We start from the raw sequence: 22,630 nt of genomic DNA, 5'->3' as shown, positions 1-22,630 counted from the left end.
GTTCTGGGATGTCTTTTAAACACCTCCTTGTTAATGGTTCTTATTGTGTTTCTCGGTACTCACTTGTTCTGATTCATCCCTTTGATCTCCAGGCTAAGAGTATGCATCAGGTCTAGTGTGGGTTATATGTAAATAAAAACACTCCTGCATATGTCCACATGAGATAAATTGACCTTATTAAGATTGAGCACATTATTGTGTGCTAAATGTGAGAAGAGTCATTGCTTGAACAATATGTAGTATAAACTGAGTTGACAATTTCAGATTCCCCATTACTTACCCCATTTGTCATGTCATCATCGCCTATCTTCTGTTTAAAAAGCATCAGCCTCAGGCCAGACTGTCCTTAAGTGTCTGTATTTTAATATTCATGATATTGTAAGTGGGTAGGGTTGGCCTGCCTCTGACCCTCTTTTCCTGTTCATTGATGATCTCTTAGTGATTGAGAAATTCAAAAGTGAACTAAAACGAAGCTGTTTATACTTTAGGGAAGATGGTGGTTATGGACAAGAGTAGAAATTTGAGATTATTTATTCTTTGTTATAAATTGCTGTTTTTAGGATGCAAAGTATCACATTTCCTTCACTCTTTGTAGTTTGGGTTTAACTTTTAAAGGATAGCCAGATACATTTAGAAAGGATTTTGGAATTAGTTTGTTATTACTTATCATAACTTGGTAGTTTAATACTTGTAAGCCACAGCTTAAACCCTTCAGAAAAAAGTAAACTACAGTTTAAATGACCACAGTTTTAATTTAGGCTTCTGTAGCACAGTAGTTATTATCTAGGTATTCAGGTCAGATATACCTTAGACCCTATGTTGGCACTGCTATGTGTCAGATATGTGATCTTGGACTGTCTTAGGTTGTTTATTTGTAAAATGCTCATACTAGTAGTGTCTTCCTCATAGAGTCTGTGATTACATACAAGGTAGCTAGCACAGTGCCTGTTGTGTTATAAGAGCTTTTTAAATGTTAAATGCTATCATCAACCTCATCATCTCTGACAGTAGCTCTTGGGACAGTGCTTTGCCTGTGGATTTAGCAAACATTTTGTTGGGATTGAGGGAGTGCATATGTGTTCTCAGTTCACTATAGAAGTCAGTGTTTCAATCTAATGTTTTTGGTTTTAATTGGTTTTCTACTATATCTGCTTGACAGAAAAAACAGAATGAAGGAAATTGTTCAAGTCATAATTTTTAGAGAAATTAGCTAGTATTGCATCTTCCAACTGTTTTTAGATCCCTGTAATCTAGAAACTTTGTGTCTCAAATCCTGAAGAATATTTAGGGTAAGTAAATGCCTCTGATGCATTTGCTTCACTTAAAGATAGTGAATGATTCCTTCTCAGCTCACTGAAAATGTCTCCTTGTGAAAGTATTTAACTTATTGTATTAAGTTGAGGTTTGACATATAGCCTGAGAGTTTAAAAGCTAGTCTTCCTTTAAAAGAAAAATTGAGTAAATTTCTATTTCAATGAGGTTTGATAACTATAAACATTTATGTAATCAACACACCAAGATAAATCAATTCCATTGCCCCAATCCTCGTGTCTGCTTTTGGTCACTCCCTATCCTCTGCACACAAATCACTGTTTGATTTCTAATAGCGTGATTTTATCAGATCTTGAATTTAATATAAATAGGATCATGCAAGTATTTATTCTTGTATCCATTGTCTTTTGCTCATCAACGTGTTTTGAGATCTGTCCATGTTGTTGAATGTACCATTAATTCAAACTTCTTTATTGCTGAATAGTATTCCATTGTGTGAGTTTACCACAACTTTGTTTATCCATTATCCAAGGGATGGACTTTTGGATTATTTGCAGTTTTTTGCTGTTGTAAATCAAGCTACTTAAAACATTCTTGAACAAGTGTTTTCTTGCAGAGATAAGTTTTTGTCTTTTGGGTAAATAATTAGGGATGGAATTGGTTAATTAAGGTAGGGTATATTTAACTTTATAAAAAACATCCAGATCCTTTTTCATAGTGGATGTACTCCCACCAGCTTTGTACAAAAGTTGCACTTGTTCCATATCTTCACCAACATTTAATGTTGCTAGTCTGTTTAACTTCAGCCATTCTAGTGGGTAAGAAGTTGTATCTCATTGTGATTTTAATTTGCATTTCCTTGATGTTAGTCTTCAGTTTCATTTATCAGTAACCATTTGGAAATAATGTTTGGACACTTTCAATTACTCAGCAGCTACTTAAATACTAGGAACATGCTCAACAGTATGTCTAGCTTTTAGGAGTGTGTTACTATTTAAAATTCAAATAAGTGAAATATAAAAAAAATTAAATACTTGTTTCATGTTTACATAGTCTTAGTTTTTATATTTTTCATTATGTTTATTATACCCCTTATTAGGTCATGCTTATGTGATGAAAATAATAGTGTCAAAAAAAATAATAGTGTCACTCTTAGGTGGCTAAAACTGTTAACTAGTTCATGAAGAACATACCTATTTATTTTTGTTGCTCTCATATGTTAGAAGATACTTGATTTATTTTAACCAATGGCCTAATTATCATGAAAGTCTTAATATTTGTACAATTTCAGGCCCCCAGCAGTCTTCTTGATGCTTTGGAACAGCATTTAGCTTCCTTGGAAGGAAAGAAAATCAAAGATTCTACAGCTGCAAGCAGGTATATTATTCTTCATAAGGCAAAGAGCAGGCGTGATGTTGCCAATACAGTAGATGAATCCAGCTCAAGTTCCAAGTTACTTATCTTTATCTCAATTTGATCATTTATGAAATGGATTTAATAATAGTATCAATCTCATAGAGTTGTTGTCAAGGATTAAATGGGTTAATACATGGAAATTCTTGGAATAGTTCCTGATCTTCAATAAATGTCAGCATCTATTAAGATGATGACAGTGACTACTTGGTTTAGAATTGTATTCATAGTAGCAATATTTCTCTTAAAGATGTTAGTGCATTGATTCGTATGGGATTTTATAATTATGACATGCCTTTTTACAAATTTGATTAACCCTCATAACAGCCCTGTGAAGTGTGTAGTAGTAATTGTGGGACTCAAACCTAGGATGTCTGACATCACATTTCATCATCTCTCTTTAATGCCAGTTCATGGGGTTGATTATTGACATATTATATTTAAATCAGTCTATTAGACTTTGAGCTGATTTCCGAGACTAAGACCAGTTAAACTAGCAAGCTGAAAATAACATAGATCATCACATATCAACCTTGTAACATGAGTTTTGTGTTGGGTAGTGACTTGAGTAATTTTCATGTTTTCTTAGGAAGATCTCCTTTTAACAGTATGAAGAAAAAAATTTTATAAAGTGTAATGAGAACCTTCCTTCTTTTTAGTCTTTTTAGACTTTCTGATTGTTGTTTCAGACTTTTTTTTTTAGCAACAAAATTTTAAATAATTTGTAAAGGAAAATGTTGTTACTGGTTTTTAATACTTTTTAATTCCAAATTTGCACTTTGAATTTTCTATTAAGTTTTTAGACATATAAGCCAAAATTATAAGGCCCAGTTATTTGAGAAAGTAATGAAAAAAATAGGTAGTTCCGGCACACCAATTTATATCATGGGGTTTTTTTTTTTTTCATAAAATTTTGTTGGTTTCTTGCATTTCTGTCACAGCTATATTACTCTTGTCTTCTGAGTTGTATCTTTATATTGGCTCATTTATAAAATTGATTTTACATAAAATTTAAATTGTAGCTTTGCCACTTGTATGCTTAGAGTAGAAATGAATGGTGTCTGGTGTGTGATGAAAATGAATAAAGGTCACTGAGGAGTAGTACTTCAGGTTAGAATTCTCTGCCACATGTGTTTATTTTACCTAGAATTAACATTTGGGAATTTAATCTTGGGGTTTATGGCATGGATAAAGTTTTGATATAAGGGAAAGGAGGTGGCTTGCTGTGGATCTGCCAGTGAGAGATGATGCATTGTGCAGGTATAATATGTTTGAAAAAGAAATTCTAGCTTGGCAAAAGAATAGCAAGTAGGAGTGCCAGATGGACTGGTGATTGGAATGAAATTGATCTTCCTTTGGAGGAAGCTGTGGTCCTCTGGGAACAACATCTTTGGTTGTTATTATAAGGGAAACATACCTAGGCACTCATTGTTTATTATTGGTACTCATGTTCTAGTGTTCCTATAATAGTACTGCCAAAATGCAGGCTGTAAATTAGCAGAGAGTCATTTCCTTTGAGAAACTCAATAGTTTTTACCCATCAGGTTTTCCTGGGAGAACTGAGCTCTTTCCTCATTGCTTTGGTTCCCTCCGTTGGGACTTGGAAGACACAATATCCCTCACCTTTATTGTGAACCCTTTCCAAAGTCTAACACTTATATAAAAAGCGGTGAATGTGTGTGTAGATCAACTCATTGCTAGTAATCCTTTAGGTCACAGGGTAGAATATCTCATTGAAGTACTGGTTTTGACTCCGTAAGTTCAGTTCATAATTATAGCACCCATCCATGGCAAGGTTGCCACACCATTTTGCTACCAGGTTGTAATGTGAAATTTTTGGCAGAAAGCCAAATTATCTTTGTTTTATTATCCTAGGGCAACAACACTTTCCAATGCAGTCTCTTCCCTGGCAAGCACTGGCCTGTCTCTTACCAAAGTGGATGAAAGGGAAAAGCAGGCAGCATTAGAGGAAGAACAGGCTCGTTTAAAAGCTTTAAAGGTAAGTATATATGTTCTCTTTATTTGGAAGAACAAGTATAGTTGTTGGTAAGGTAATTGGAACCTCGACGTAGACTAAGCATTTAATGCGTAGGTATCTGAGGCTGGCCCAGTGGTGTAGTAGTTAAGTTCACGTGCTCCACTTCGGTTGCCTGGGGTTCTCGGGTTTGGATCCTGGGCATGGACCTGCACACCGCCTATCAAGTCATGCTGTGGCGGGCGTTGAACCTGTAAAATAGAGGAGGATGGGCACAGATGTTAGCTCAGGCCCAATCTTCCTCAGCAAAAGGAGGAGGATTGGTGGCAGATGTTAGCTCAGGGCTAATATTCCTCAAAATAAGTAAATAAATAAATAATGTGTAGTTATCAAAATGGGGTGAAACTCAGTAGTCTAGTTTTTTATCCTGACATTGAATGACTGATAAAATAGTCAGAGAATACTTTTCTGCTATCAAAACAGAATTAGAAAATGCTTTTTTTGAGAGGCCATACAAACAAATCTGGTTTCTGGATTCCTTATGGTAGTTCCCTTTCTCAACAGGAACAGCGCCTAAAAGAACTTGCAAAGAAACCTCATACCTCTTTAACAACTGCAGCCTCTCCTGTGTCCACCTCTGCAGGGGGTATAATGACTGCACCAGCCATTGACATATTTTCTACCCCTAGTTCTTCTAACAGGTAGGTGGAGAGGTTAAGGATTAACTTTCAATACTTAGGTTTAAAGACTTCTAATAGAAATTTTATGAAGTTTTTCAAGTTTAGTTTGATTTATGATTTTATAATCATAAATTCACACAGAGGAAGTGGTGATAAATGGTGGTAGAGTTATAATAACTAAATATAAAGTGAAGAATTTGAAATGAAAGATGGCTAAATTACAAATTTATGCTAATTGGAATGTAATGGGTTATCTCTGGGCAAACATTTTATTGTATAAAAATTGGTTATAATTAAATACATTTGTAAAGTGTGTAAGACCCCCCCCTTATATCTATATATGTATGTATGTGTGGATGATACATATTTCAGAATATCCTGTCATTGGATATTAAATGTCTTTTATATCTATTCCCTGGTGTTAAACTCAGTAATCTAGAACACAGTAAGAGTTTAGTTGCCAGATTTCTCTGGTATTGAAACCTACCAGACCAACTTGAATAATCTTCTTGCCTAATTTAGATTACTTAACAATGGAAATATAGTATTTCCAGGCAAATTAGAATAATTGGCTTTTTCTAAATCTGTTCTGTCTTTTAGGACAGAGTGATTTAAAGTAGAAATTTGGAAGTCGGATTATGATTTCAATCCTGCCTCTCTTATTTCTTAGTTGTCTTCCTTTTTAAACCTCAATTTCCAAATAAGATAATGTGTGGTATAGTTCAGTAGTTCTCAGTCTTTAGCAAGCATCAGAATAACCTGGAGGGTTTATTAAATCACAGATTTCTGAGCTCCCTATCCCCAGAGTTTCTGATTCACTAGGTGTGGAGTGAGGCCCAAGAATTTTTATTTCCAGCAGGCTCGCAGATGACTAGTATAGGATTTAGCACAGTGCTTATTATTAGCACATGGTGAATGCTGCCTACAGAGTGATAGGGTCTTTTTGTTTGCTTGTTCTCCTTTGATTTTATTGTTGTTGCTGTTTATTTTATTAAATCATCCTTAAAAGGTCTTTCCTCCCACCTGCTGACTCCTGTCACAGCTCATTGTAACTTTCACTAACCAACTGCTCCCCTGCTCCCTAAAGTCTTAGTGGATGTTTGTTGAATTTAGTTGTGTGTTTTTCTTTCAAATTTGGTGTTTTTTTGGTTGTTTTGTTTTTTGTAAGCTGTCTTCCTTAACCTGATAAAATAACATTGAATCTATTAAGTGTCAAGTTTTCCACTTGGGGGCCTTCGAAAGAAGTCTGTCTTAGGGGAGATAAATGGAAAAGAATGTTGAATGTTGAGGATGGAATAAATTATTAGATAATTAATTTGATTATGTTTTATTTCACTTAATACACTCAAAGTTTTTGCCTTTTTAATAATAATTGAAGGGAAGTCTTACAGCCTATTGCAGAATGCTTATTGCACATTCTGTATTTTTTCAAGCACTAAATACATTTGTATTTTTATTTATCTACCTATAAAACTATTTTTTTACATCTAAAAGACGTCTTCAAAACTTTTGTTTTTGAGTAAGTATAAGTTGAAAATTGTGCTGCGATATACATACTGTCTCAATTTATGGGGGCTCTGGGATCTTTTTTTCAGTTGTTATCCTTAATCACATAAAAGTCTTGTGGTAAGAAATATATAAGTAGTGCCTCCCTAGTGTTGTGTAATGGGGTGGCTCTGTTATAAGTTCGTGTCATATATGCATGCATAATTTTTCCCCCGTATGGTTGATATGTTGTTTGGATATTGAAGCAGTTTAGTATTTTACTTTATAGGGGTATTGGTATTGCAAATGTAATTGAAGTTCTTTGAAGATTAAAAGTAAGAAAACAAATTCCTTAAAAAAATTAAAATTGCCATGATTCCTATTTCAGAATCATGTTGTTTATGTTAATTCAATAAGGAAATCAGTATTTTCCTGGTAAAGTCATTGATCTTTTGCAGAAGGGCTTATTACTGTGTGAATCCTGTGTAAACTTAAAATATGGTGCTTGAATATTTTTTCAGGCCTCCTTAGAAATATGCTGTTATATGAGGATGTGCAACTGTTATCCTGCTGAAAGTGTTCCTCCTATTGTGATTTACATTATTTGGGATTTCTTTTGCTTTTCTTTCTGATGTTTTTATTTATTGGGGCAGGAGAGGGGAGTGGCTAATGTAGTAAAGTTTACCTAATAAATAAATCATCTTTTCAAAATATCCTTCTAGCACATCAAAGCTACCAAATGATCTGCTTGATTTGCAACAGCCAACTTTTCACCCAGCTATACTTCCTATGTCAACTGCTTCTCAGGTAGCAAGTACATGGGGAGGTAAGCATTAATGAATTCTACTTCATATGCTGTATAGGCATCTCCCCTCCTGGTTCTTTGGTGCTTTACTTATTTGTATAGTTTTTGGTTATTCTGGGTATATGAGAACTTGAAAAATATCAAAATGACAGCAAAGTCATTTTGCCCCTTGAAGACATTTTCATTTATTTATAAATGTAAGTTTGGAATTTATGTTCGACCAAATTATGAAACAAAGTTTAATGAGAATGAAGACGAAGGACCAATTGTATATGTATGAAATCATTCTTTCACTGTTGAATTTATATTCCATAATCAGAAAATACGTAACAGTTATTTTGCTTTTGGTATAGAAAAAAACATTTACTTGCAGGAGAAAAAATTTGATTAAGTATATAATAAAGTTGTAATAAAACTCAGATGGTGTTATCAGACAGTGAGCTATATTCTGACCAGGGATGTCATGACAAACTTTGTGCTACTTGTGTTTAAAATGTTGGTTTAATTCGGACCTATACGATTTTGGTATTCAAAGAATTTTCCCCTAGTACCAACAGGAATGTTTGCTGTTCTTGATTAGTTCCTTGGTCTTAAGGCGACCGTATTAGGACCATGACCTGGCATCCTTGAAGGAGTGTGCCTGGTCCATGTCAATTTTTAAGCAGTTTTGTTTAGACATTTAGTATATTTTCAAATTATTTGCTTTGGTTGGATTTGATGCTTTTGTTTGTTTATATACATGTAAGTATTACTTTACAAACACTCAAAAATTATTTAGGAAGGAAAGGAGATATTCTGAGAAAGGACACTGTCGAGACAACTGTGGAGAATGGCAAGCTACCTTAAAATTTATATTGGCTCACATGTAAAATCTGAATTGATTGATTTACCTCTCATAGTAAATATAAATTAATTGTTCACAGTGAGTTTTTATGGTATATGAATTAGACTTTTTTGTCTTTATTTTAATGACATAAGTTTTAAGAACTTTTTTGTTTTGTTAGTTTTTATATTTATTTCTTAAGGCTCTATTATGTATAATAGAAGGTAATCTCTGTGAAGGCAGGAGTTTTTAAATATTTTGTGCAGTTTATATCCCCAATGCGTAGAACACTTCTTGACATTTAATAGGTATTTTGTGAATGTTTGTTGAAGGAGTGAGTGTTTTCTTTTTTTCTGGATAGTTTTTTCCTGGTGCACGATAGGGCAGAGAACAGGAACAATGAAGCACTGAAACTGTAGATTTTTAGACTAATTTTGTGAGCCATGATTTGATTGAAAAAACTAATTGACCCTGAAGGCTAGTTTAATTTTGCTAAATCTCAGGAGCTGGGAGTAAATTTCTAAAAATGATAAGGTAGTTTAAAGTCAATAAATATTTTAGAATTGTTTATCTGAATGAACTGTAGATAGGAAATTAAGATTAAAAAAGGAGTTTCTTAATATCCTAATAATAAGTCCTAATTTTAAGACTTTTAATCTGCCAAAATTTACATGCTTATTTTCTGCTTATTGTGAATTGCTTTAGAAAAGGTTAGTAGAATTAATATGACCATTTAAGCAGTTTTAGCTTACTTCCCTTTAAAAAAAAGGTTTTTCTAAAATTAAGGCTGAAAAGTTGTTTTTCTAAATAGATGAAAAATTTTACAGAAAACTTAATGAGAGGTAATGTAAAATTTCAGAACTGAGCTGTGAAATTGTTTTGTGTGGATGCTATGTCCACGTAATTCTAACAATGGCAAATTAAAGTTTCACTTGGAATTACTGAGCTCGTATATGAAGGCAGATAGGCTGTTACTGTGGGATTTTTAAGTAATTTTAAGTAATTTCAGCCTATAAGAATTATTATATGTTCTGTTAGAAGAAATATTTCATAGCAGTCTGTGTGTGAATACAATGTGTTAGAATACATTTAGTCATGGGTGTTTTTTTTATTTTTGGTTGTTTTGCTTTATGTACTATTTCCATCAAAATTTCCCCCATATTTTAACATTAGGCTTGCTATGTTCAAGTGAGACGGTTAGAAGCATTAAAAATATAAATCAAGTACAGTGGGAGCAGAGGCGATAGAAATTGACTACTATTTTTCCAAAAGCTTATCATATACAAGGAAATGAGGGTGATCTTTACTATGAACCCCTCAAATTAAGAAGAATTAAATCTTGTCTTGACTTTCATAAAAAGATATTTGGCTTCTGAGTTGGTAATAATTTTAGTTTTATTGGATAGCTGAAGAGTATTTTAAGCCAAGAACTTTGAATACTTTCTACAGTGTATTGTTCATATCCATGACATTCAGATTAGGATTTTTTACTTTAAAATTAGAGTTAGACTGAGATAAATAAATAAATCTTATCTAGATAAAGCTTTGATCATAACGGTAAATTCTTAAAGATTTTTTTTTAAATTATTTACCTGAACATTTGAAATATGTACTATTTTACATCATGCTGCTTTTAAGCATGTGACAAAACAAAGGTAGTTATGATTTTTTGATAATTCTAAAATCTATTCTGCTTTGCTTCCTTTCGTTTGTTACACATGGATGTTATAACAGATTTGGTATTTAATTTAGCACCACGGAGTTAAGGGGAAGTAAAGTTTGCATGTTTGTGTAAAAGGCATTTAAGATTCCACCTAAAAATGAAGTTGAAAGAGAACACAAGCTCTCTTGTTTCTCTCATTGCATTATTAATGAGCCTTTGATCTTTTCAAGAAATGGTCTGGAATCTAAACAAGTACTTGATGTTGAATACTAATATTTGAGAAGATTCAAGCTTTCATCACTTTGAAAGCTGAGTTACAACAGATCTAAAAATATACCATATTATCAGCTCAGTACACTGTTTTATATTTTAAGTAAAATTTCAAAATTTAATTCAGGCAAAAGAGAATTACCTATTTTTGAAGTTTAATTTGCTTTACTCTCAGCTGGTATGAAACGACAACATTTTATGAAAAACTCAATTTTCTCTGTGTAAATGTAGGCATCAAGTATTTAGGACCTCAAGACTATAGTATGACTGGTGCTATTTTAATTTTAATTTTGGGGTTTTTTGGGAATTATTTTTCTATGACTCTTGTAACATAAAATTAAACTTTGAAATGAATAATGATAAAAATAATGGAAAAGCTATTTTTAAAAAACTTAAGGAATTGCCAGTCTTGTAAATAAAGTTTAAGTTGAAATAGCTGGAACATTATTAGTATTTTTTTATCTGTATGAATTCGTTTTTATTATTTATAGTATAGTATCCACCAGTAGATTAACATCGTGGAGATTGCCTGTAGTGTTTTATCAATTAGATTTAAGAGCTGGTTTTTCTTATTGTCTGATTGACCTAAATACAGATGCTTTTGCACATCTTTCTGCATATTCTTCTCTGGAATGTTTCGTATATAGTATGATTGATATTAAGTGCTTAGGTAAAACAATATTGATCAATAGAACAGCGGATAACTAGTAACCTTTCCCAAACACGTCTTTTGTCATAAACCAATGAATTTGTTATAGAAATGTGTCCTTTTTTCAAATGACTTTTCTCATGGCTTCTTTTGCATGGGAAACTAGAGAGATATTTTGTGTTACCTTCTTGTACAACAAAGTATAGTGTACTTTAAAAACTCCATGCCGCTATTAAATATTTAAAAATAGTACTTCTGACTGAACTGATCAACTCTCAACTTAATGTAGCTCCTTTCTTAGGCGGGAAGGAGTTAGAGTGGTCATCATTACATTTTTATTTTAGTACGGAAAACCAACTTCTTATATCTGACTGTTTTCTACTTTTTGTGCTGAATGATTTTTTCTGATTCTTTTCCCTCGTTCCATTTAATGAGGACTAGAGGAGTGGGAAAGATGTTAAACATTGATCCCTTTAAGTTTGAACAGTATGTCAGTGAATTTTGATAACACTAGTAGGACTTTATTTTATTCCTGTGAATTGATGTTCCATAGGAATACTTAATTCCTCAAAGGTCTTATGTGATACAAAAATTAAAGTTTTTAAAAAAGATTTATTATATTTAAGTCAATAACCTCAATATTTTCTTTGTGTTTTCTTTTTTTAAGCAGTCGTAGGGTTTGTGAAACACTTGCCTTGAATTTATTGACTTTAAGGCAAGTGTGCCTATATCGTAGTGAATAAGCTGGTCCTTAGGCCACTACTGCCTTCTTACTGTTCCATCATACAGTCTTAGAGTAAAATACAGTGCTTAATATTGTATTCCCTAATGAGGGTCACGAGCTAGACTAGAGTAGACAAGAACAGGCTGCTGGTTGGAAGTACAAAAGAGTGTCTTCTCATATTTAGTTGTATTATGAGAAAAAATTATGACACTATATTTTTGCTGCTCTTTGTATTTTCTTCTCCCCATTTACTTAAAGTGGGATGAATGGCTGTTAATCATTAGAATGACAGTTATCTTCAATGAGGTTATAGGTACAGTAAATATCTGATTCTAAAATAATTTTAGATGTAGGATTTGATAATAGTACATATTTGGTACCATTCTACTAGGGAACAATACTTTTGTTATTTCTTTAGCAAATCATTTAAAGCCTGAATGATTTGGCTTTAAAACTCTTAGCTTAGCCTTCAAAGCTGTTCCCAGGCTACTAAATGGCCAGTCTTTTGTTTCTGTTCTTAATTTTGTTAAAATCTCTTTACCCATCCTTAGACCTTTTCTTCATCTTTCTTTTTTATTTCCCACCTCTGAACTTTTACAAGAGTTGTCTGCACATGTTAGAAACAGCTTTTTACCCCACACCCCCCCCCATTTTTTCTAAATTTTGCTTACACCACACATATATGAATCTTCTGTATCAATTATTTGAGTAACCATAGCTATGCCACCAAAGCCAGTACGCTCCCACCTAGGGCGGGGAACATGGTTCAGGGTGGGTGGCTCTTCATAGAAACATTTTGGTTGTTATTCTCTTTTTTAACTACCTGCCTTTTGGCTTCTGATGTTGGAGAGTAGACTCTCCTTACTATGCTCCTGTTGTTAATGGACAGACAAATGTTTTTTTTTCTCAAGATTCATCTTAAAATATGTTAAATGTTTCTTCCATCTTGGTCATTAGGTATTTTTGCATTTAAGAGTAATAAACAATAATATAGCTTCTACTTTTCACTTTGCGTCTTTTGACTAATTACAATACTAATTAATTTACTTCCTTTCTTCATTTTGCTGTAATGCACTTGGACTGCACAGATCCTTTCTCTGCTACTGTAGATGCTGTTGATGATGCCATTCCAAGCTTAAATCCTTTCCTCACAAAAAGTAGTGGTGATGTTCACCTTCCCATTTCTTCAGATGTATCTACTTTTACTACTAGGACACCTACTCATGAAATGTTTGTTGGTAAAGTACCATTTAACCTTTCTTTCCAATTAATGTTTATACTGCCTAAGTATTTTTTACTTATCCATTAAGTATTTTTAAAGCACTGCAATAATAACTTTGGATTTTAGTATCAAATTTTAAAATAAACCAAATGCAATAATGTAGTGAGGTTTTTAAATTGACACTAGTATCCCTAATTTATTTCACACAAGTTCTTAGGAAGGAAAATTTCTTTTGCAGTTGGATTTTTGTTTTAGTGTTTTGTTCTCTATCATGTTATAGTGCAATACTCAAGCTGTCTAGCATCAGTGCTGCATCCTGCTTATTAGTTCAGAGTTGGTAATTAGAAGAGTTGGTTGAAGAGTAACATCTCTTAAACTTAACGTGTTTGTGTGTGCTTATATTTTCCCTCTGTGCTTGGGAGAGAGGGTGCTTATCTCTCTTAGTAGCTAAGTCTTTTTTTTTTTTTTTAGCTGTGAATAGTACAATTTTACATTGTCTGAAATCCACACATACCCTTTGTGCCATTCTTAAGGATCTCACTACGTCATTAGCCTGAGATAAATGGAAAGTAGAAAATGAAAAGCAACTTGACTGAATAGCCTTTAACTGTGGTATAAAAATCCATAAAATGGCCAAATTTCACGCCAAAGTTATACAAGAAGAGTGAGTTTTTAAGTCTATATTAAAATGAAATAAATGTTTTTGAATCCTGCTAAAAAGATGCTAAACCCTCCTTAAAAGATAGTGAAATTGCTTTCTATTGAATTCAAAGAAACAGCTCAAGGTGGCGAAAACTTAAATCTTTAAACAAAGCAACTTGCAGAAAGTCATTTGTGTACCCTAAATAGATCATGTGGCCACATTTTAAGTATTCTGTTAAATATATCTGACAGAAGGAGGAAGGGAGGTGATGAGAAAGCAATAGCTGCAGATTTGAGAAAGTTCCAAGGCAGGTGCTCTAGTTAGAGATAACTAGTCTAATTGCTCCAAAGTGTAATTATTGATTGCATTAATTCCTTCATGTCATTGTAATACATTAAAAACTATATAAAAGGTGGTTGAAACTAAATTTCACATTTTGTTACTCTTCAGAAAATTTGTCAGATCGAGTACCTTATTTGTTTGATAATGAGTGCTTACCAGAATTATCCTTGGAGTGTTTTGTTTGTTTGTTTTTCAAACTTGTATTTTCTTTATAGTTACTGAATATGAACTAGTATATGTTTGTCAGTTGCCTTGATATGAAACAGATATGTCTTTGCTTTGGGGCTTTATAATATTTCTATCTTTTAGGTCAGAGTAGTGCAGGGGCTTCAGGCTGTCACATCTGTATTCACTGAAGAGGGACAGAATGGAGGGCAGTAACCTTAAGTGCTAAAGGTTGTAGCTGTTTCACATTCAAACAGAAGCAGAGTAAAAGTATGTAAAAACTGCTGTGAATGGATTACTTTATTATTTTGGCTTCTCAAAGAAAGTCTGTAACAAGAGGAATATACTAGATGTCGTTTTCCTAACGTTTCTTAAGTTTTAAGCCTGTGGGTTGAGGTAAGAGGAAGACCAGAAACCGAAGCAGATTAGTAAAGTTGATGGCCATATATTCCAAGGTGAGTAGGTGCATTTAAAGATGAAAATCATAGAATTGGTGATTTAGAACTTGCAAAACCTCTAGACAATGTTTGGTCCAGCTCTTAACTGTCATACTGGTAAGAGAATATTATTACCATTTTAGGGATGGATCAGTCGAGTCTCAGAAAAGTTAAATGGTAAGATAACCCAGCTAGTTAGTGAGAGCAAAGCCTGAAGCAGGAGACCTGCAGCTTTGTTCTGCAATGCTCTTTCCCTTATGGCAGCACAGACTTTTCATTTAAACACTTATTTTCATTTAAACCCTTTTCTGAGGGTATTATGAAGTACAATTGTGTGTTGCTTAACAATGGGCATCTGTTCTAAGAAATGCATTGTTAGGCGATTTTGTCTTAATGTGAACATCATAGAGTGTACTTACACAGAGCTGGATGGTTTAGCCTACTACACACTTAGGCTATATGATACTAATCTTATGGGATCACCATTGTGTATGTGGTCCATCGTTGGCCAAAACGTCATGTGGTGCATGACTGTATACTTTTTAAAAAAAATCACATCTATTAAGTTTTGTCATTAGAGAGAAAAAACTTACTGATAAATACTCATTTTTTTAATTAAAATGAATATAGAAGGGGATATTAAAAACCACTATGTCAACCATTAGGCATTAGTCTAGAACAAGGATCTGCAGACTTTTTCTTGGAAAGTCGGATTGTAAATGTTTTTGGTTCATGAGCCACACAATCTCTGTTGCAGCTACTCAACTTCAACATTATAGCATGAAAGCGACCATAGATAATACAAAAACATGAGCTTGACTGTCTTCCAATAAAATTTTATTTTCAAAGACATGCACCTATAGTTTGCTGATGCCTGTCCTGGAAAAGGCTTTTTAATAAGAATCTTTCAATCCAAGTTAAAAGTTCCTCAGAAGTAGGGTTGTATAATAAAAATTCCAGCAGTTTTTTACTCAGAGCAGTAAGAGTGTGAAAGGAACACCCAAGGTGTGCCATTCCTAGAGCTGCATTGTCTAATGAGCTGCTGGCTACATGTCGTCATTTAAACTTTAAAATTAAATCTTAGATAAAATTAGTGTTTTATTTCCTCAGTTGTACTATCCACATTTCCATTACTCAGTGCTGCATGTGATTAACAGCTACCATATTGTACAGGGCAGATTTATAGAACATTTCTGTTATTAGAAGCTTTTGTTGGATAGCGCTGCTCCAAAAAAGTGGTCAGCAAACTTTCTGTGAAAAGAGCCAGAGAGTAAATATTTCAGGCTTTGCAGGATACATAAAATCTCTGTTGTACATTCTTCTTCTCTATTTCCTTTCCCTCCTTTTCCTTTCCTTTCTTTCATTTTTTTAAAATTACCATTTAAAAATGTAAAAACCATTTTTAGCTCTCATGGCCCTATAAAAATATGCCACAGGCTGTAGTTTGCCAACCCCTGCTCTATAGGATTAAGAACGACCCAGAGAAACCAGAGAATAGCTATGTAGATAGACCTCCAACCCTTCGAGAGGAGGACATTGATCTGATGATGTGATGCTCAGTGTACTAGGTAGCTAGTCCTCGTGAAAGCTACAAGAACAGAGTTGTAAATCAAGGAGAGTAGCTTGTGGTCCCAACCGTGCCTCATCTGTGACCTTGTCCAGGCCTGCTTCCTTGTCTATAAAAGAAGATATTAGAAGACAGCTTAATATTGGCTAAAAAGCCTACTGCTTCATATTCTTTATCTGAAGAGATGCACTGTTGATTATTTTTTAAAATTTCTTGTGAATATAATATATACATATTCAAATAGAGTACTCATAATGGAGCCTCAAGTGCTTTTTTCAGTAAGTTGTAATTTGAAGAACCCCAAGTGCTTGGACTCCTGTGCTTTGTTTGTTTTTGATTATTCCATTCCACTCTTATCTGTCCTCCTCGTGTTTCTTCTTTTTTTTCTTTTTTTGTTTTTCCCCCTTTGTATACCTTGTCAGATTCTTTTTGTGGCACTCAAGCTTATCCTAATACTACCCTGTGTGCCATGACCTTTCTAGTGTAGCTGATTTGTTTGGAGGTAGGTAACGATATCTCTAAAATTTTCAATTTATTTATGCAAGAGCTGTTTCTTTTTGTTGTTTTCCTTAAAATGAGTGGTTTTTTTGAAGTTTGGTAAGAAAAAGATACTTGCTTTTGATGAACAGATCATTTTTTGTTTTCTTTGTTTTGTGAATGAATGCATGTCATCTTCTTACTTTAATCCATATTCAAAACTTTCAAATTTTCAGAAGAATTTATAGCATTTTAGTATTACAAGCTTATGGAATTTGAAGATCTTTGTGTAGATGTTAGTGATAGAGCAGTAGTTATTTTGACTCAGCAGTTGTGGCATAGGTGTAGGGAGACTACTGGGAAGAAGTGAGCTTTTCCAGTGCTATACAAAGGCCGTGGAAATGGGAAGCAGTTTCCAGGGAGGCATGGCCAATTTGATAATCTTCTGTGTCTTTCCAAATATATTTTAGGCCAGTGTAGTAGCAATAAAACTTCAAAATCCAGCTGATTTTTTTTGTGCATGGGAGTTGATTACCCTAGTAAAGTTGGCATTAAAAAGTAGGTTTGACACAACTAAAGAATTGAGGTTCTTGACTGGCAGTAAGAAACAGATGTGGTTAAAAGTATTTAAAAATGGATTTTATGAGGGTATTTGATGGAAAGAATATGTTTGGAATCCAGTGAACTTAGGTTTGCATTCCAGTTCAACTTATTTGCTTGTGTGACTTTAAGCAACTATTTAACCTTTCTAAGCCTATGAAAATTGGGATGATAATGTCTTACAGGAGAGGTTTACATATATGACTGTGTAGCATTAGTGCTATGCCTGACATAGAGAATTCTCACTAAAATTACTGCTATTAAAAACCATTTTGTGTATGCAGATCATTTCATACCTGGAATGTATTTCTTACCTAAATTATTATTTAATCATCAGATACAATCTTGAACACGGATTATTTTTGCATTGCTTTTAGATTTTAAAATTGCCAACGGTTGTTCACTTTTTTGGCCCAGCATTTGCTATGAAAAGCTCAAGAAGTTTATAAAACTTAAATAGTCCTGGTGAATAGATACAATTAATTATTATAGGTATAATAATAAAAATTTATTTTTATACCTACTAGTTTATGTAAGATGGAATACCTAGGATGAACTGAAAACCCCTAATTCATTCCAAAATCAAACAAATTGAGGTGTTTGAGTCTTAGTTCCGCCACTTAGTACATCTTTGACCGTGGGCAAGTTGTTTGATCTCTTAGTGTCCTCATCTGTAAAATGAGGATAATAATAACTATCTCATTGCTTGTTGTGAGGTTTAAATAGTACCCTGTTTATAAAGCCCTTGTGTAGTGTTTAATAGGATTTAATAAATATTAGCAGTTACTTTCATAAAAATGTATGAGGCCTAATTTATTACAAACTACCACCACAATCCATTAATAAACTAGCTAGTTTTTCTTAAAGGTGTTTGGAATTCCTTTCTTTCCCCAAAGCTTGTTCATTTTGTACCTTTTCAGTTAATTTATTCTTGTCCTCTTGAGATTTGCCCTGCAGGGCAGTGGTTTCTACATGTTAATCTTTGAACTGGTGCTGATCAGTGACAGTTTTTTCACTGGGCCATGGTGAAATGAAAGAGTAGGCAGTTCAATGTAGTGATTACTTCATAAGTGAACCTGAACTCTGGAAAGCCTGTTAATCTTTTTTGTGTGTGTGTCCCCACAATTTCCCTTTTGAAATGGTGGTATCAGTTTTGTACCTTTGTTTTAAGTAACTTTTAAAGATTAAAGGTTGACAATCCTGACACTGTCCCAAAAAGTAATTCAAGGACAAAAGGCCATTATAGTTGATGATGTGCTTTGAAATGATAGTGCAGAGCTCTTACCTAGAAGGTGTGTATGTTACAAGCATTCCTTAATTCCTTAAAAGATTGTTACCTTGAAAATAGATTGCTTACTTCCTTGGTAGCCAGTCAGCTATTAGAATTTATGAAAAATTTTCTTTCTGCTTTTTTCTTTTGTCTGTGTAGAGACTTTTTAAATTTGAGGTACTAGCTCTGGATTACTTTATATCCTTTCAAACCTTTTATACTTTTAGGTAATAATATGGTAATTTCACAGATTGGTGCCCCCAGGGACCTCAGGAGATGGCTCCTGGCTTTACAGAAAGTAATGAAGTTATTTTTGTATTACTATAAAGGATAGGCATATCTCTGATATCAACCAAATTCTAGAAAGCTGGGACAACATAGCAGGAGAAAATAGGAATTTGATAAACTATCCTAGTTATGAATTATTGTTCCATGTATTTTCTAAAGTTTAGTGATACTGTAGCTAAGATATTCTTTCCAGAATGATTTAAAGAACAGTATGTATGCTTCTTACACTGTGATAGTAGCGTGGACAAATAATTAAGTATGATAGATTTTTGTCTTTCTTGAGTGGATGCATTGGTTCTTTTTGTAAGGAATTATAAGAAGAACCAGTAAGCCCATGGTGTGATTCTTAAACAGCTTGTACCTTTTAAAATGCTGTTAAATTGGTAAGTCTAGAATTCTAGGAAGCTTTTGATGAGTGGTTAGATTTATATACTATATTATTTTGTATTTTGATAGTGTTCGTGTTCTCATTGTATGGCCAGTAACTTTGAGTTGAGTATTTTAAGGGTTATGTAATTATGGGATAATATCAGACTGGTACATTCTTAAAAATTTGTGCAATGCAGAATATTCATACTATGATGTAAAATGCTACTTTTAAAATAGTATCATTGATGTGGACTAGCCTGTATGAGTCATTGTTAATAATCAGTCATTGCTTTCTGGCTTCTGTGTCTTTGAGGACCTTCTTGGACTTCTCACCAAATCTTGTCCTACTTTTTACGGTTTTTTCTTAAGATTGGTCTTTTTAGTACAATATCATTGTACTTCTTGATATCTTGGTGGTGTATATTAAGAATTCAAAGTGAGATTCTGACCAACTGAAAGTCCATTAGCAGAAACTTGAGAAAGGAAGAGAGAGAGCCTATGTTTAGGACTCAGAAGTTTAACTTCTCCCTAATGATATAGTTATTAATCCTCTAATATCAGATTTTTTATTTTTAACATTCTGACTTTTTAGAATTTAGAGGTGGAAGAGAACTTAGTAGCCATTTATTACTGCCTTCTCAAAGTGAAAGAATTCCTTCTTTGTGATCCTTGCTAGACCGTTCCCTACTTGGATATATACTCAGTGATTGAAATCTCCCCAAGTCATGTGACAGCCCTCATATTTTTAAATGTTTTTCTTTTCAGCCCCTAGAAATTCAGAACTTCACCTCACAAAAATACAACCTCACACAGTTGAAAATCTTACCTTTGTTACCTCAGCATAGTCTGGTTTCAGAGACATGAGCTGGGTGTCTTTTGGCTTAATACCACTAACATCAGTGTAACACAAGACAGGAAAGAGTAAGGTTTCCTGTGTATGTTGTGAAATTTCAGACTAGAGTTAAATAAATTAGGGTGTTTGATTGTATGCTTGTCAGCTCCACCATTGGAAGTAGTAAGTTGAAGTTAGAGGGTATTTGGGAGTTGAAAATGGTGTTTTTTCTTTGGTATTCAAAAAGCATCTGGCCACAAGGGGAAACATAAGGATTAATGGGTTGTACTTTCAAAATCCAGTCATTTCTCAAATGAACTTAGACCATATAGCTTTTGATTAACCATTGAAGGAAGGAAGAGAGAGAGAAAGGAAGGAGAGACAAATATGGAAGGTGAGTAGGTAGAGGAAGAAAGACTCTTGGGGGTACTAAGTAAATACATATTTTTTTAAAGCACCATAGAATACTTATTTCATTCCCAAATGATCCCTTACATTGTGTATATATTTTGCCTCGTGTAAAATTCTGGAATTTGAGATGTGTTCTGCTTTTTAATCATCATCAGCATATAAAATTAAAGTAAAAAATAAGTGAAGATTTTATTTGTGATATAACTATTAGTTCAACTTCAGTTGCTTTTTTGTTAGTTTTCTTTGTGAGTGAGATGATTTTGTTATGGAAAATGTAATCACCACACAAAGATGTGGTAGTGTAAGAAATATTTTGCTCGAAGGGTTTGCTTTGTTTTTGTTGTGAAATTTATTGTTTTTTCCATTCTGTTGTCATCGTTATTAAAGAGCTGTAAATGTAGGGTTATTAAAGAATTGAGCTTTTTTCCATTTTGGTTTTTCTTAGGATTCACTCCTTCTCCGGTTGCACAGCCACATCCTTCAGCTGGCCTTAATGTTGACTTTGAATCTGTGTTTGGAAATAAATCTACCAATGTTATTGTAGATTCTGGGGGTAAGAAAATATTGTTTTATTAAGATTACTATAATAGTCTAATTTAGATTCTGTGTAAGGACAGATAATGTTCCTTTTAACATGTGTAAATAGATTAGAGTAGCCAAAGAAGTTGTCCCTCCTTCTCCAACCACTAGATGGGAACTTCAAGGGACTATTAACTGTTATCCTTTTCTTAGTGGCAGTTTTGACTCTGAGAAGATTTTGTTTCTCCCAGAGCTAAATAAGAGAGGGGAAAAAAAAGATTTTGCTCAGATTAGACTAAGTTGCTAGTGACTGTGTGTAGACATAACCTTTTAGTCATTTGTTTTTCTTTTTTTTTTCTTTTTTCTTTTGTTTTGCTGAGGAAGATTTGCCCTCAGCTAACATCTGTTGCCAATCTTCCTCTTTTTGCTTGAGGAAGATTTGCCCTCAGCTAACATCTGTGCCAGTCTTCCTCTATTTTGTATGTGGGACACCATCACAGCAAGGTCACCAACGAGTGGTATAGGTCCATGCCTGGGAACCGAACCTGCGCTGCTGAAGTGAAGTGTGTTGAATTTAACCAGTAGGCCATGGGGCCAGCCCCTAGTCATTTCCATTTTTGCCTTTACTGAAATGAAATTGGCTTTTTTGAAAATTACGAAAATAGCACCTGTCGTGCCTTGACTTGTTGAGGTAAATAGCTAGAATGTATTAAATATCAGAGCTTTGGGTGCAGGGACTTTTTGTTGTTTTGAGGATAATTCTTACTATAGTATGCTTGTCCATTTGTCTTCAAACAACTTTATAAATCTGTAGAGCCAGCTTTCCACTTAAATGATTCCATTTAATATCTTGATGTTTTGAAGTTTGTAAAGAGTGAGTTCCTATAAGAGTGACAATTCTGGTCTTACCAGGGGGTGGCCTTTGATTTTGGTTAGTAATTAAATTCAAACCTTTTAAAGAAATGTATTGAGGTATTCTTAATTTTAGAATATGCAATTAATTATCCAAAAAGTATAAGAAGCAAGCTTATAAAGAATGTGTATAGACTAAGAGGTTTTCTTTTTCTGTGCACTAATAAGGTTTATATTATATTTTTTGCTGCATTTGACTTTTTCCTTTTGAGTTTGTTTTGCTGGAAAAAAGGATAAAGGACATAGAGACCAATTGTTCATATTTCATGCACCACCATTTTTGGTGACTCTCTTTTTCAGATTCTCTAGTATTCCTAGATTATGCTATTGAGTCCTTTAGTGGGTTTGTTTGATTGGATTTGCTTTCCCTTCTGCACTTTGGTAGAGAACCTTAAGGGATTTTATTTTATTTTCCAAGCATTGTTCTAGTTTACTAGATGGTTTAATGCAATTGGAGTATAGTTTAGCAATTTCTTAGGTATAATTTAGGTTAGCTGGTTTTAGACAGAAGAGAAAAGATAATTTAATGGTATCATTTTCACTTGCTTCTGATGTACTGTTTTACATATACCTTACATTCTCCACTTTGAAGAGTATAAAAAACTCTAAAATATTATTTCTTAAAAGAAATGTTTTTCAAAGTTACAGAGATGTATTTTTTACCTATATTGCTTTGGGTGCAAGCGAGTCTTCAGAAAATTTTGTCAGGTGAGAGAGAGAGCTACATTCCATTCCCTTCTCTCTCACAACTTTGAAATAAGAGTAGTTTCCTTGACTGCTTCTTTCCTCATCCCCTTTAACGTTAATGTAGTTTTGT

At 33.6% G+C, this 22,630-nt stretch overlaps 1 protein-coding gene across 10 annotated transcripts in view; it reads left to right on the top strand.

Annotated features, from left to right (window-relative positions):
- PICALM (phosphatidylinositol binding clathrin assembly protein) overlaps nucleotides 1–22,630 on the top strand; it is a 105,887-nt gene that overhangs the window by 61,449 nt on the left and 21,808 nt on the right. For 6 of the 10 annotated variants that reach the window (XM_046637518.1, XM_046637515.1, XM_046637514.1 and 3 more), the window contains exons 9-14: nucleotides 2,564–2,649; nucleotides 4,561–4,684; nucleotides 5,225–5,361; nucleotides 7,548–7,651; nucleotides 12,848–12,997; nucleotides 20,828–20,935. In XM_046637518.1, coding sequence (XP_046493474.1) covers nucleotides 2,564–2,649; nucleotides 4,561–4,684; nucleotides 5,225–5,361; nucleotides 7,548–7,651; nucleotides 12,848–12,997; nucleotides 20,828–20,935 — 709 coding nt within the window. The remainder of the gene's footprint in view (nucleotides 1–2,563; nucleotides 2,650–4,560; nucleotides 4,685–5,224; nucleotides 5,362–7,547; nucleotides 7,652–12,847; nucleotides 12,998–20,827; nucleotides 20,936–22,630) is intronic. The other 4 variants (XM_046637521.1, XM_046637520.1, XM_046637519.1 and 1 more) reach the window with 1 other exon arrangement.

Source organism: Equus quagga, chromosome 14 (genome assembly GCF_021613505.1).
Source record: "Equus quagga isolate Etosha38 chromosome 14, UCLA_HA_Equagga_1.0, whole genome shotgun sequence".
Lineage (NCBI taxonomy): Eukaryota > Metazoa > Chordata > Mammalia > Perissodactyla > Equidae > Equus > Equus quagga.
This window is presented reverse-complemented; position numbering and strand designations above follow the sequence as displayed.